The 15,302-nt window shown below is 43.7% G+C and overlaps 1 protein-coding gene across 3 annotated transcripts in view; it reads right to left on the reverse strand.

Moving 5' to 3' along the window:
- Positions 1–266: 266 nt before the first annotated feature.
- Positions 267–15,302, reverse strand: part of MAF1 (MAF1 negative regulator of RNA polymerase III) — a 97,826-nt gene continuing 82,790 nt past the window's right edge. For all 3 annotated transcript variants that reach the window (XM_083145058.1, XM_083145057.1, XM_083145059.1), the window contains one exon: positions 267–1,642. In XM_083145058.1, coding sequence (XP_083001184.1) covers positions 1,621–1,642 — 22 coding nt within the window. In that variant the 3' untranslated portion in view covers positions 267–1,620. The remainder of the gene's footprint in view (positions 1,643–15,302) is intronic.

Genomic DNA, 15,302 nt, shown 5'->3' on the forward strand with positions numbered 1-15,302 from the left:
AGGAAAGGAAGAGCCCTGGGGGCGGCAGAGGAAAGGAAGAGCCCTGGGGGCGGCAGAGGAAAGGAAGAGCCCTGGGGGCGGCAGAGGAAAGGAAGAGCCCTGGGGGCGGCAGAGGAAAGGAAGAGCCCTGGGGTGCCAGATAATGAATGGTTTGATGTCCGAACTCTCCTCTTCAGGATAAGCCATTGTCCTTTATTTTTCACTTGGGCCAAATACTGATTAAATCGGTCCGTGTCAAGGTGATGACAGAAGTTGCCGACACAAGCTCTTTTTAAAGAATCTTTATTAATCTGAAGAAAATTACAATTTGCATAAAAAAAACTTCTAAAAACACAATCTGCAACCAACACATTGTATAAAGTACAAGAAACACTTCACATAATAAACTCCCATATCCTGAACATGAAAGGGAATTACTGGGCCTCTATCCATTCCCTCACCATTATCTCATTAATCACAAGAGTCAGGTTACGATGTAATGCCAACAGCTGTGATGGGAAGAGTCGGGCTGACTATTGTTCCTCTGAGACCTCACCACGTAGATGGGAAGAGTCGGGCTGACTATTGTTCCTCTGAGACCTCACCACGTATCTCAGTATATACAAACACACACTCTAATTGTACATCAGTGCACAAGCCAATACCGCATATGTTCCATGGGTAAGAAAGCTGAATACACAAATATATATCACCCATGGTCTCCTATCACATACACCTTATGACTGGACTTCTTCTCTGACACATTTGCAAATGATGGTTCCAATTGCTAGTTAGCGACTATATACAAAATGTTCATGTCAGCCAGATGGTGTCAGTGGAGACTAGCATCTTCATCTGTCAGCAACAGACAAAGTACATCCATCCTCATCTCTGACTGCCATAGGCGGTGTCCAGGCTTAAGGAAAGCAACACACAATGGAAGATGATCCGACCAGGCTGCTATCAGTGCACATGGGAATCAGAGCACAGGGGAACAAGAAACGGGTAGGCAAGAACAAGAGGTGGGAAGGATGGTGCGATAGCATGGCGGGAGGGAGAGCATGGCGGGAGGGGGAGCATGGCGGGAGGGGGAGCATGGCGGGAGGGGGAGCATGGCGGGAGGGGGAGCATGGCGGGAGGGGGAGCATGGCAGGAGGGCCAGTGGTGGGAAGGCGAGAATGGCAGGAGGGCCAGTGGTGGGAGAGCATGGAGGGAGTGATAGAGGTGGGAAGGGTGCATGGCGGGAGGGCTAGCGGTGGGAAGGGTGCATGACGGGAGGGCCAGCGGTGGGAAGGGTGCATGACGGGAGGGCCAGCGGTGGGAAGGGTGCATGGCGGGAGGGCCAGCGGTTGGAAGGGAGCATGGCAGGAGGGCCAGCAGTTGGAAGGGAGCATGGCTGGAGGGCAAGCGGTGGGAAGGCGAGAATGGCAGGAGGGCCAGAGGTGGGAAGGATGGTGGGAGGGCTAGAAGTAGGAAGGGGACACAGAAAGGTGGGAAGATGTAAGTAGGGGTGTACCAGAAGGAAAGAGCAGCATGGAAAGAAGAATAAATGAACAGAAGTAACCTAGGAAAACGAGGTGATGGCAGAAAACACATAAAGAAAAGCAGATCTTGCACTGGAATGCTCCTTCCAGCATCTTCCTAGGTACACATCATTGGAGGCCTGAAAGTAAAGGAAATTTGGGTTAGGACTTTCACCATAGCTTCTCTGCAATCAGATATTCTGACAGCCCACGTGGGGTGGTCGTGTACAGTGGTACCTATCTATCTTGTAGGCCAATTCAGTTTTAAAACAAATAAAGGACACCACATAAGAGACATACATCATATTGAGACAGATTATATATATCAGTAGCACAGCCCTCATGTTATGCCGCAGTACTGAGACCACAGATACCAGATGGGTTACTCTGTCCAGGCCTCAGACCTCCATAAGTGGCTGGCACATGGTTATGTTCCTGGGCTACCACCACCTCCCCACTGCCAGCAGCAGCACCTGGCCTGTGTGTGCTGCCCCCTGCTGCTTATCGGAGTATTATACACCTTGTCCATGTCCTGCACTCTGAGGTGCCTGGACCACTAGTGGCACCATACACAGAATAAGCTTACTTCTTACATTATTAGGCTGAACCTCACAGAATCCCAACTGCTGATGGATAAAATATCAATGGTGAACAATGTCATTTTGAAGGTTAGCGTAGCGCTACAATGGTTTCGCCCTTCTGAGTATTCCGGAGTCTTACCCTAAAGGCTCCACAAATAATAACCATATATATATATACATACACAAGTGAAGCTCAGTTCTTAGGCGCTCGGTATAAGGACATGGATAATTAGCGTAAATATAAAAGAGAAATACTTCCCTAATGGGGAGTGTTCTTTTTGCCGACATTTCTTTTCAAGGATTCTTCTTCTCACAAAAAGGTTGGTTGATATGTGAATGAAAATAAGGTACTTGTTTCCTAGCACGGCCACACCAATTTACATCGGGGTGGGCGTGTCGGAAAAATCACGTCGATCGCATCGCATGCGATGCGATCGACGCGACCGACCCGATTTTTTGATTGAATGAAATGTAAATTGGGTCCCTGGGACCCGATTTTACATTGGATTCAATGTAAAATATTCCCTAGACCCCCAAATTTAACGACGTAAACCCCACCCCACGATAGACGCCAACCCGAAGCGTGGCGAGCGCAGCGAGCCCGCGAGGGGCGGCGGTGCGCGTCCTCCGACCTTTTCATTCCCCTACTATCCACGTCGGCGTGGAGTTGAGAATAGAATAGTGTGGCGAGCGCAGCGAGCCCCGCGAGGGGACGCGTATACCTGTGAAGTTATACGCGTACCCTCGCGGGGCTCGCCACGCTTCGGGCTCGGTGGCTCGCTGCGCTCGCCACACTATTCTATTCTCAACTCCACGCCGACGTGGATAGTAGGGGAATGAAAATGTCGGAGGACGCGCACCGCCGCCCCTCGCGGGCTCGCCACGCTTCGGGTTGGCGTCTATCGTGGGGTGACGACGGGGACATCTATAATGTGAAATGGGTCATATTGGCCCATTTCACATTTTTCACATTTTTTTAAAGGTGAGATGGACTTAATCAAGTCCATCTCATCTTGTGCCATTATAATGGCACAAGACCGACGCGATCCTCACGATTTCAATGTTAAAAAATATTTTAACATTGAAGCCTATGGCAAAATCGGGGGCATCGCGTCGGTCGCGTCGGGACCAATGTTAATGGTCCCGACTGACGCGATGCCCCCGATTTTGTACCTTTGCCGGCAAAATGGACCTGATTTCAAAGGAAATCGGGTCCATCGTGTGGATCGTGTACCTTAACTTAAAGGTACACGATCCACACGATTGTGGCCGTGCTAGGAAACAAGTACCGAAAATAAATATGCACATCGGGTTATATCCTTTCTTTCATTTATATCAATTTCATCAAGGAAATAAACCGGTACTTATGTATTATCTGGGCTCCCATGTTAAATGCACCCCATTTTTTCATACCCCTACTATCCAACTGCGCATGGAGTTGATTTTATATAGTGTCCGAAGCGTGGCGAGCGCAGCTAGCCCCGCGAGGGGACACAGTCTCATAAGAAAACCGGGAGTCCAGATATTACATAAGTACCAATAAACTTTCTTAGGGTCATAAAAATGCGTACCCCACTCACTATTAAAATCAGATAAATATATCAAGGTTTCGGTCTACTGGGTGACGCACCCGTACTCACGATGTTTCAATGCTGTGCGTCAGCATATAAAGATATCTTTTCCTCTGTTATCTTTATAGAAAAAAATGTTTATTCCATAAGCACAGCAAAAACTTAAAAACATCAAGACACTTTTCTGAACCAAAAGAAGAAACAGATGGTGATAATGTGAAGTCTACACCCCCAACTGGTATTCCGGATCCAGAAGGTAGTGGACTAACACACAGTGCCAGATTAAGCCTTCGGGGGGCCCGGGGCACTTTAGACAGGGGGGCCCCCTTGCACTTGTCATTACTGGCCGCAAACTGCATGGGGGAATATTACAGTGTCAAAACACAGAGTAAATAAGCAACTAGGCTGGACGCCGTCCCCGGCCGTGGCGACACACAGAGCGAGCCGGGAACCAACAAAATCGCTCTGTGTGTCGCCACGGCCGGGGACGGCGTCCAGCCTAGTTGCTTAGCAACGTAGCCGGTACGCACGTCAGCAGCAAGCGCCGCTCTGCTTTGGAGTGAACGTGTGCAGCACCCGGCCGTGGACGACTTCAGGAGCTGGTGAGTATATGTATTTATATGTCAGTGCGCCGCCGAGCGCTTCATTGTATTGTATCCCCGCCGCTGAGCGGGTCATATCCCATATGCGGTCTTGAAGATAATACTTGATGTATTGAAACGTCGACATTTACGCATATGTTTGCTTCTACTACATAAAGCATTTTTCCTTTATCATCTAAAGACCCCTGGAGTGACTCAGATTATTTCCAACGTATGTATATATATATATATATATATATATATATATATATATATATATATATAGATATAGATATATATATAGATATAGATATATATATATATATATATATATATATATATATATATATATATATATATATATATATATATATAGAGAGAGAGAGAGAGAGAGAGAGAGAGACATATATAGAGAGACATATATAGAGAGACATATATAGAGAGACATATATAGAGAGACATATATAGAGAGACATATATATATATATATATATATATATATATATTACACACACACACACACACACACCACATGAAAAGCCTGTGTTTGTCCCTCTGCACCTTACTCTGTAGAAAACCTCAGTCCCAGTGCTGCCTCTGATTAAAAACCCTCCCATGACTAAGCTGCTGCTGCTGTTATCCATGGGCCTGAGAAGCATGTAATGAGCTCCACCAATCAGAGCTCAGCACAAACATCTCAGCCTCTGCCCTCTGGTGCCTTGTGTCATGGGACTTAGTCAACTCCCAGTAATGCACTGCACACTTGGCTCCCAATGCTCAGCACCATTAATCATTGTCACATATGCAGATAGGTGAAGCTGCAGCACTACCCCACTCCCATGCACAAAACCTTTAGCTAAAAAAAAAAACCCCACAAGGGGCCCCTAGCTAGAGGGGGGCCCAGGGGCACTGACCCCTTGTGCCCCCATTATAATCAGGCCCTGCTAACACATACACTCACCTGATCCTGCCTGTGGTCCTTACAGCAGATGCACACTTAGTATGTATGCCATATACAATGCTATACAATTTTAACATTTTATGACATGTACCGGTAATTATATCAAGGATTCGGTCTACTGGGTGACGCACATGTACTCTCACGATGTTTCAATGCTGTGCGTCAGCATATAAAGATATATTTTCCTCTGTTATCTTTATAGAAAAAAATGTTTATTCCATAAGCACAGCAAAAACTTAAAAACATCAAGACACTTTTCTGAACCAAAAGAGGAAACAGATGGTGATAATGTGAAGTCTACACCCCCAACTGGTATTCCGGATCCAGAAGGTAGTGGACTAACACACAGTGCCAGATTAAGCCTTCGGGGGGCCCGGGGCACTTTAGACAGGGGGGCCCCCTTGCACTTGTCATTACTGGCCGCAAACTGCATGGGGGAATATTACAGTGTCAAAACACAGAGTAAATAAGCAACTAGGCTGGACGCCGTCCCCGGCCGTGGCGACACACAGAGCGAGCCGGGAACCAACAAAATCGCTCTGTGTGTCGCCACGGCCGGGGACGGCGTCCAGCCTAGTTGCTTAGCAACGTAGCCGGTACGCACGTCAGCAGCAAGCGCCGCTCTGCTTTGGAGTGAACGTGTGCAGCACCCGGCCGTGGACGACTTCAGGAGCTGGTGAGTATATGTATTTATATGTCAGTGCGCCGCCGAGCGCTTCATTGTATTGTATCCCCGCCGCTGAGCGGGTCATATCCCATATGCGGTCTTGAAGATAATACTTGATGTATTGAAACGTCGACATTTACGCATATGTTTGCTTCTACTACATAAAGCATTTTTCCTTTATCATCTAAAGACCCCTGGAGTGACTCAGATTATTTCCAACGTATGTATATATATATATATATATATATATATATATATATATATATATATATATATATATATATATATATATATATATAGATATAGATATATATATAGATATATATATATATATATATATATATATATATATATATATATATAGAGAGAGAGAGAGAGAGAGAGAGAGACATATATAGAGAGACATATATAGAGAGACATATATAGAGAGACATATATAGAGAGACATATATAGAGAGACATATATAGAGAGACATATATATATATATATATATATATATATATATTACACACACACACACACACACACCACATGAAAAGCCTGTGTTTGTCCCTCTGCACCTTACTCTGTAGAAAACCTCAGTCCCAGTGCTGCCTCTGATTAAAAACCCTCCCATGACTAGGCTGCTGCTGCTGTTATCCATGGGCCTGAGAAGCATGTAATGAGCTCCACCAATCAGAGCTCAGCACAAACATCTCAGCCTCTGCCCTCTGGTGCCTTGTGTCATGGGACTTAGTCAACTCCCAGTAATGCACTGCACACTTGGCTCCCAATGCTCAGCACCATTAATCATTGTCACATATGCAGATAGGTGAAGCTGCAGCACTACCCCACTCCCATGCACAAAACCTTTAGCTAAAAAAAAAAACCCCACAAGGGGCCCCTAGCTAGAGGGGGGCCCAGGGGCACTGACCCCTTGTGCCCCCATTATAATCAGGCCCTGCTAACACATACACTCACCTGATCCTGCCTGTGGTCCTTACAGCAGATGCACACTTAGTATGTATGCCATATACAATGCTATACAATTTTAACATTTTATGACATGTACCGGTAATTATATCAAGGATTCGGTCTACTGGGTGACGCACATGTACTCTCACGATGTTTCAATGCTGTGCGTCAGCATATAAAGATATATTTTCCTCTGTTATCTTTATAGAAAAAAATGTTTATTCCATAAGCACAGCAAAAACTTAAAAACATCAAGACACTTTTCTGAACCAAAAGAGGAAACAGATGGTGATAATGTGAAGTCTACACCCCCAACTGGTATTCCGGATCCAGAAGGTAGTGGACTAACACATATACACTCACCTGATCCTGCCTGTGGTCCTTACAGCAGATGCACACTTAGTTCTGAGTCTACATGTTTTGAGACAGGTAGTCTCTTCATCAGGGCTCAGATCATTGTGTGCAGATTCTCCCTTTATACTAAAATCTCCTCCCACTTCTGGTTTTACGAAACCGGAAGTTAAACAAGAATTGTGTGCGGCGTTAGACATATACATAAAACATTCAATCCACCATTTATACACAATAATATCAGTGTGGTGTGTCTAGCGCTATCCGCACTAGCAGCGCTATTTGCTCTCACTCCGGAGTGCTCCGGCCGCGTCTGACGTCACTTCCGGTGACTTCCGGCCATTTCTCCATTATGATGAGCGCGCTTGTATTTACATCCCCTGGAACCGGTATATCCAGTCTATGGTTCCTAGTCTCCTGACTACATTGTTGTTTCATATTAAATAGTTTGGAAATCGTGTAGTATGATGGCGATAGATGGAGTATAAACTTGTAAGGGACGTAAATTCCGGAATTGTTGTCATTAATATCTAAAATATAATGATGGATGTATTAGATAAGGAAATTTGATAAAAACTGTAATCATATAAAACAAAATAAAATACAAGACCATTCTTGGCCAATCTTTTTTCTATATTGCGGTCTCTCCAATCACTTACAATTTTCTGTATGTCTACGAACCGTTTTATTGAGTTTGTGGAACAGTTATGTTTTTCTTTGAAGTGATTGGAAAGGTGATGAGTTGTGAGTCCTTTTTGGTACTTGTTTACTAGCACGGCGCCCATCGGGTCCCATTGCATACCTTAAGTTAAGATTTTTTTAAGGTTTCCCGACAAATGTAAAATCGGGTACATCACGCGACGGACCCGATTTTACATTGTAAGCATTGTATGTAATGTTAAATTCCTATGTAAAATCGGGTCCATTGTATGCCATTATAATGGCATACAATGCGACCAATATGCGATGGACCCGATTTTACATAGGAACCAATGTTAAATGGCCCACCATACCCGATTTTTCATTGTATACCCACCCTGATGGGTAATTTGTATGTGAAATGCCCCCCCCATTGTTAACGCCACCCCACGATAAACGCCAACCCGAAGCATGGCGAGCGCAGCGGTACACGTCCTACGACCTTTTCATACCCCAACTATCCACGTCGGCATGGATTTGATTTTATATAGTGTGGCGAGCGCAGCGAGCCACCGAGCCCAAAGCGTGGCGAGCGCAGCGAGCGTAATACCTTCAGGCTTGGTGGCTTGCCACACTATATAAAATAAACTCCACGCCGACGTGGATAGTGGGGGTATGAAAAGGTCAGAGGACACTTACCGCTGTGCTTCGCACGCTTCGGGTTGACGTTCATCGTGGAGTGGCGTTTACAATGGGGGGGCATTTAAAATTGGCCCCCAATGAAAAATCGGGTCGGTCGACCTGATTTTTCCGACCCAATGCCTACAATTAAAATCGGTGGCGCCGTGCTAGGAAACAAGTACCTCCTTTTTTTAATGTTTCAAAGATGTTCTGACGTGTGGTCCTCCCTATATAGGAGAGGCCACAGCTGCACTCCTACCATATAGATGATGACATTAGATGTGTCACATGTGATAAAGTATCTGATCTTAAAGTTGACTTGATTAATATTTATTTCTGTCGTTTTTGAATTTTCTGACCTCACATTCCTACAGCCAATGCATGTTCCACACCTGTGGAATCCTTTTGTGCGAATTGAGGACTTTTTGTTTTCAGGTAGGCAATTTTAACCAAGGTGTTTTTTAAATTAGCTGATTTCCTGTACACAAACTTCTGATGTCCGGGTAAGAGGTTCTTCAATACAGGATCACACTGTAATAGATGCCAATGTTTCCTAAAGATTTCTCCAAATGTTTATGGCACTGATCGTATTTGGTGAAGAATGCAAATTGTAGTTTGTCTGTGTTGGTCTCTCCTTGGATGATCTTATCTTTTGTTCTCTTTTGGAAGAGTGTTTTTCTGTCATTTTGATCTATTTCTTCAATTACTTTATTGATTTCAATTTCTTGGTATCCCTTTTCCATGAATTCATTTTTTAGTTTCAAATATTGTATTTGTAAAATCTCTGGGTCACTGCAATTTCTCTTCAGATGAAGAAATTGGCTTTTAGGCACCCCTTTTAACCAGGGAAGATGATGTTGGCTGTCCTTGGGAATAAAGGTGTTTACGTCGGTCGGTTTGTGGTAGTGTACCATTCCATTTTGGGTATATATGGTCAAATCAAGAAAGTTGACTGCCGCCGTACGCCAACCTCATGTGAAATGCAGGTATACAAGGAGTTTACATCTCTTGTGCCTAGCCATTTATGTTCAGAAATTCAACTTAAGCCAAAAAACACTAACGGATGTAGAAAAAAAAAAAAAAAAGAGTCCTCAATAAAGGTTTGAAATATGCCCCCTCATCAACTACTGACACCTTCCATAAATTTGTGGACATCCAAAAAATCACCAGACAACTCACTTTGAAGAAATTTTTCGCCATGAAAGAAAACCAGAAGGATGAAACAACTATGGAAGAACCACCATTTCAAAAATAAGGAAGAAATCCAAGTTTTATCCAACACATATTAAAGGAAATTTCATCGAAACGTTCAATAAACGATCTAGAAAAAAAATTGAAAAAAGAAACCAGAAAACACAAAGGAAGAACAATATGGCAAAGAAAGAAAAGGAAGCCCTAGAGTCCGTTAGTAAGGATAGAAAAATTGTCATCAAACCCTGTGATAAAGGGGGGACATAGCGATTCTAAACAAAGGAGACTATGTAAGTGAAATCACTCTGCAATTAGAAGACAGAGAAACCTATAAAAAGCTAAATCAGGACCGCTCTAATAAAATCCGGACCGAATTCAAGAAATTGATTGAAAAACACCTTTTGAATCAAGGGATCACGAAGAATGAATTCGACTTCATCAATATTGAAGATGACGTTACTCCGACCGTTTAGGTCTTACCTAAACTGCATAAGAATCAAGAAAACTATTATCGGCAGAACAAATTCATTAACCTCAAACTTATCAGCATTGATAGATTCATTTTTACAACCTATAGTAATACTCAATCGATCATACACCAAATACACTGGCGATATTTTACGATTACTACAGGAAGAAATTTGGAATGAACATAAATGGCTAGGCACAGGAGATGTAACCTCCTTGTATACCTGCATTTCACATGAGGATGGCATACAAGCAGTGAGTTTCTATTTGGAGAAAACCGACTACACAACAGAAATGAGGTCATACTTGAATCTATAACTTTCATTCTACATAATAACTTTTTTTACTTTGAGGGGAAGTATTGGTACTTGTGAGTTATCCGGGCTGCCGATTTTTTCATCGCGCCCGAAATCGTGGGCATTGCGTCGGTCGTGGCCGTTATAAGGAGCCGCGACGCGATGCCCACGATTTCCCATAGACAGTAATGTTAAAAGACACGATGGACCCGATTTCCGACACGATTTCCCATAGACAGTAATGTTAAAAGACGCGATGGACCCGATTTCCCATAGACAGCAATGTTAAAATAAAATTACAATGTGAAATTGGCCAATATGTTTTTAAAAAAAATGTTTCATGGCCCCCCACCACCGTTAACGCCACCCCGCTATTGACGCCAACCCGAAGCGTGGCGAGCGCAGCGGCGATACGCGTCCTCCGACCTTTTCATGCCCTACTATCCACTAGGGCATGGAGTGAGAATAGAATAGTGTGGCGAGCGCAGCGAGCCACCGAGCCCGAAGCGTGGCGAGCGCAGCGAGCCCCGCGAGGGGACGCGGACACCTTCACAGGTATCCGCGTGCCCTTGCGGGCTTCACAGGTGTCCGCGTCCGCTCGCCACGCTTCGGGCTCGGTGGCTCGCTGCGCTCGCCACACTATTCTATTCTCACTCCACGCCCTAGTGGATAGTAGGGCATGAAAAGGTCGGAGGACGCGTACCGCCGCCCCTCGCGGGCTCGCTGCGCTCGCCACGCTTCGGGTTGGCGTCAATAGCGGGGTGGCGTTAACGGTGGTGGGGGGCCATGAAACTTTTTTAAAAAACATATTGCCCAATTTCACATTGTAATTTTATTTTAACATTGCTGTCTATGGGAAATCGGGTCCATCGCGTCTTTTAACATTACTGTCTATGGGAAATCGGGTCCATCGTGTCTTTTAACATTACTGTCTATGGGAAATCGTGGGCATTGCGTCGCGGCCCCTTATAACGGCCACGACCGACGCGATGCCCCCGATATCGTGTCTTTTAACATTACTGTCTATGGGAAATCGGGGGCATCGCGTCGCGGCCCCTTATAACGGCCACGACCGACGCGATGCCCCCGATTTGGAGCTAAATCGTGGGCATCGCGTCGGTCGGGTGTCCTTAAGTTAACCAAACTTAAGGACAAAATCGGCAGCCCGGATAACTCACAAGTACCGAAGTATTTCCTACAACTAAGGGGCACAGCAATGGGGACAAAATTTTCCCCAAGCTATGCGAATTTGTTTGTCAAGGTGGGAGGAGGATGCCATTTACAATAACATAGCTTGGGGTACTAAACTACTAAAGTGGAACCGCTATATTGATGATGTACTGCCAGTTTGGCAAGGTTAAGTACAAGAATTGCGTCGATTTGCAGAAACACTGAATCAAAAAAATCACAACATCAAATTCACTTTTGAGTTCAGTAAGGCGGCAGTCAAATTTCTTAATTTGACCATATATACCCAAAATGGAATGTTACGCACCAAGACCTACCACAAACCGACCGACGTCAACACCTTTATTCCCATGGACAGCCAATATCATCTTCCCTGGTTAAAAGGGGTGCCTAAAAGCCAATTTCTTCATCTGAAGAGAAATTGCAGTGACCCAGAGATTTTACAAATACAATATTTGAAACTAAAAAATTAATTCATGGAAAAGGGCTACCAAGAAATTGAAATCAATAAAGTAATTGAAGAAATAGATCAAAAGGACAGAAAAACTCTCTTCCAAAAGAGAACAAAAAAGAGGAGATCATGCAAGGAGAGACCAACACAGATAAAACTACAATTTACCTTCATCCAATACGATCAGTGCCATAAACATTTGGAGAAATCTTTTAGGAAACATTGGCATCTATTACAGTGCGATCCTGTATTGAAGAACATCTTACCCGGACATACGAAGTTTGTTTACAGGAAATCAGCTAATTTAAAAAAAACACCTTGGTTAAAAGTTGCCTACCTGAAAACAAAAAGTCCTCAATTCGCACAAAAGGATTCCACAGGTGTGGAACATGCATTGGCGGTAGGAATTTAAGTTTAGAAAATTCAAAAACCACAGAAATAAATATTAATCAAGTCAACTTTAAGATCAGAGATTTTATCACGTGACACATTTAATGTAATCTATATGGTAGAGTGCAGCTGTGGCCTCTCCTATATACGGAGGACCACAAGTCCCCTCAAAACCTGAGTGTCAGAACATCTTCGAAACATAAAAAAAGGACTCACAACTCATCACCTTTCCAATCACTTCAAAGAAAAACATAGCTGTTCCACAAACTCAATAAAACGGTTCGTAGGAATACAGAAAGTTGTAAGTGATTGGAGAGACCGCCATATAGAAAAAAGATTGGCCAAGAATGAAATGAAATTAATTTACAAATTTAAAACACTTATTCCACTAGGTCTTAATCAAGACTTTGAGTTAAAGTGGTTCTTGTGATGTCCTACCATCTGATACAATTTTATATGTATGTTCAATATTGGGTACATTTTATACATCTTTGCTGGTCTTGTATTTTATTTTGTTTTATATGATTACAGTTTTTATCAAATTTCCTTATCTAATACATCCATCATTATATTTTAGATATTAATGACAACAATTCCGGAATTTACGTCCCTTACAAGTTTATACTCCATCTATCGCCATCATACTACACAATTTCCAAACTATTTAATATGAAAGGACAATGTAGTCAGGAGACTAGGAACCATAGACTGGATATACCGGTTCCAGGGGATGTAAATACAAGCGCGCTCATCATAATGGAGAAATGGCCAGAAGTGACGTCAGACGCGGCCGGAGCACTCCGGAGTGAGAGCCGGGCAAATAGCGCTGCTAGTGCGGATAGCGCTAGACACACCACACTGATATTATTGTGTATAAATGGTGGATTGAATGTTTTATGTATATGTCTAACACCGCACATAATTATTGTTTAACTTCCGGTTTCGGAAAATCAGAAGTGGGAGGAGATTTTAGTATAAAGGGAGAATCTGCACACAATGATCTGAGCCCTGATGAAGAGACTACCTGTCTCGAAACATGTAGACTCAGAACTAAGTGTGCCTCTGCTGTAAGGACCACAGGCAGGATCAGGTGAGTGTATATGTGTTAGTCCACTACCTTCTGGATCCGGAATACCAGTTGGGGGTGTAGACTTCACATTATCACCATTTGTTTCCTCTTTTGGTTCAGAAAAGTGTCTTGATGTTTTTAAGTTTTTGCTGTGCTTATGGAATAAACATTTTTTTCTATAAAGATAACAGAGGAAAATATATCTTTATATGCTGACGCACAGCATTGAAACATCGTGAGAGTACATGTGCGTCACCCAGTAGACAGAATCTTTGATATAATTACCGGTACATGTCATAAAATGTTAAAATTGTATAGCATTGTATATGGCATACAATGCGATGCAAAAAATTGTATAAGCACCCTAATGGGGGATTACAATGTTAAATGCACCCCCACTATGAACGTGAACCCGAAGTGTGGATAGCGCAGTGAGCCCGCGAGGGGCGGAGGTACGCGTCCTCCGACCTTTTCATACCCCCACTATGCACGTCGGCGTGGAGTTGACTTTATATAATGTGGCGAGTGCAGCGAGCCACTGAGCACGAAGCGTGGCGAGTGCAGCGAGCCCCGCGAGGGGACACGGAATACATGTAAAGTAATACGCGTCCGCTTGCCACGCTTCGGGCTCGGTGGCTCGCTGCGCTCGCCACACTATATAAACTCAACTCCACGCCGACGTGGATAGTGGGGGTATGAAAAGGTCGGAGGACGCGTACCGCCGGTGGCGTGGGGGTGCATTTAACATTGTAAGCCCACATTAGGGTGCTTATACAATTAAACATCGTATAGGGAGCTTATACAATTTTAAATTGCATCGCATCGGGTGTATGGCATGCAATGATATGGTGTGCGACCAAATATCGTGGGCGCCGTGCTAGTACACAAGTACCTAATTACCCATCTGATTTTAATAGCGAGTGGGGTACGCATTTATATGACCCAAAGAATATCCTAAGAAAATTTCTTTCCTTGATGAAATTGATATAAATGAAAGAAAGGATATAACCCGATGTGCATATTTATTTTCATTCACATATCAACCAACCGTTTTGTGAGAAGAAATCTTGAAAAGAAACGTTGGCAAAAAGAACACTCCCCATTAGGGAAGTATTTCTCTTTTAGATTTACGCTAATTATCCATGTCCTTATACCGAGCGCCTAAGAACTGAGCTTCACTTGTGTATATATAGGATAAAATATCAATGTCTATTTGAATATACACGGAGTGCCCAAATTATTATGACAACTTGACACATACGCAGATCGCCCATAACTTCATGTTGTTGCCACTAGGGGGAGATATAGCTATAAAAAAGGGAATGCAGGACAAGCGAAGCATCAATTGCACTGTGCTGCTTACAAAGAAATGGGCAAAAAACGTGATTTAACAGAGTTTGAATGCGGGATGATTGTAGGCGCTCGAACCGTCGGAACCAGTATCAGGAAAACGGCTGCACTTGTTAAGTGTTCAAGAACAGCAGTTATTAATGTTTACAGAGAGTCGACTACCCAGCAGAAAACCAGTTCTCAATGTCAGGCTTGTGGTCGTCACAGGCTACTGAATGCTCGATCTGAGAGTTGTCAAGTCCAACAGAAGAGCAACAGTACATCAAACTGCAGGGAATCTTAATCAAGGAGCAACTGCGAAGGTCTCTGAATGAACTGTTCCCGCACATTACACCATATATGCTACGAAAGCAGACGACCGGTTCGAAAGCCCCTACTGTCTGCCTTGAAAAAGAGCAGACTTCTCCAGG

The sequence above is a fragment of the Crinia signifera genome, chromosome 5, assembly GCF_055691185.1.
Source record: "Crinia signifera chromosome 5, ASM5569118v1, whole genome shotgun sequence".
NCBI classification, from domain to species: domain Eukaryota; kingdom Metazoa; phylum Chordata; class Amphibia; order Anura; family Myobatrachidae; genus Crinia; species Crinia signifera.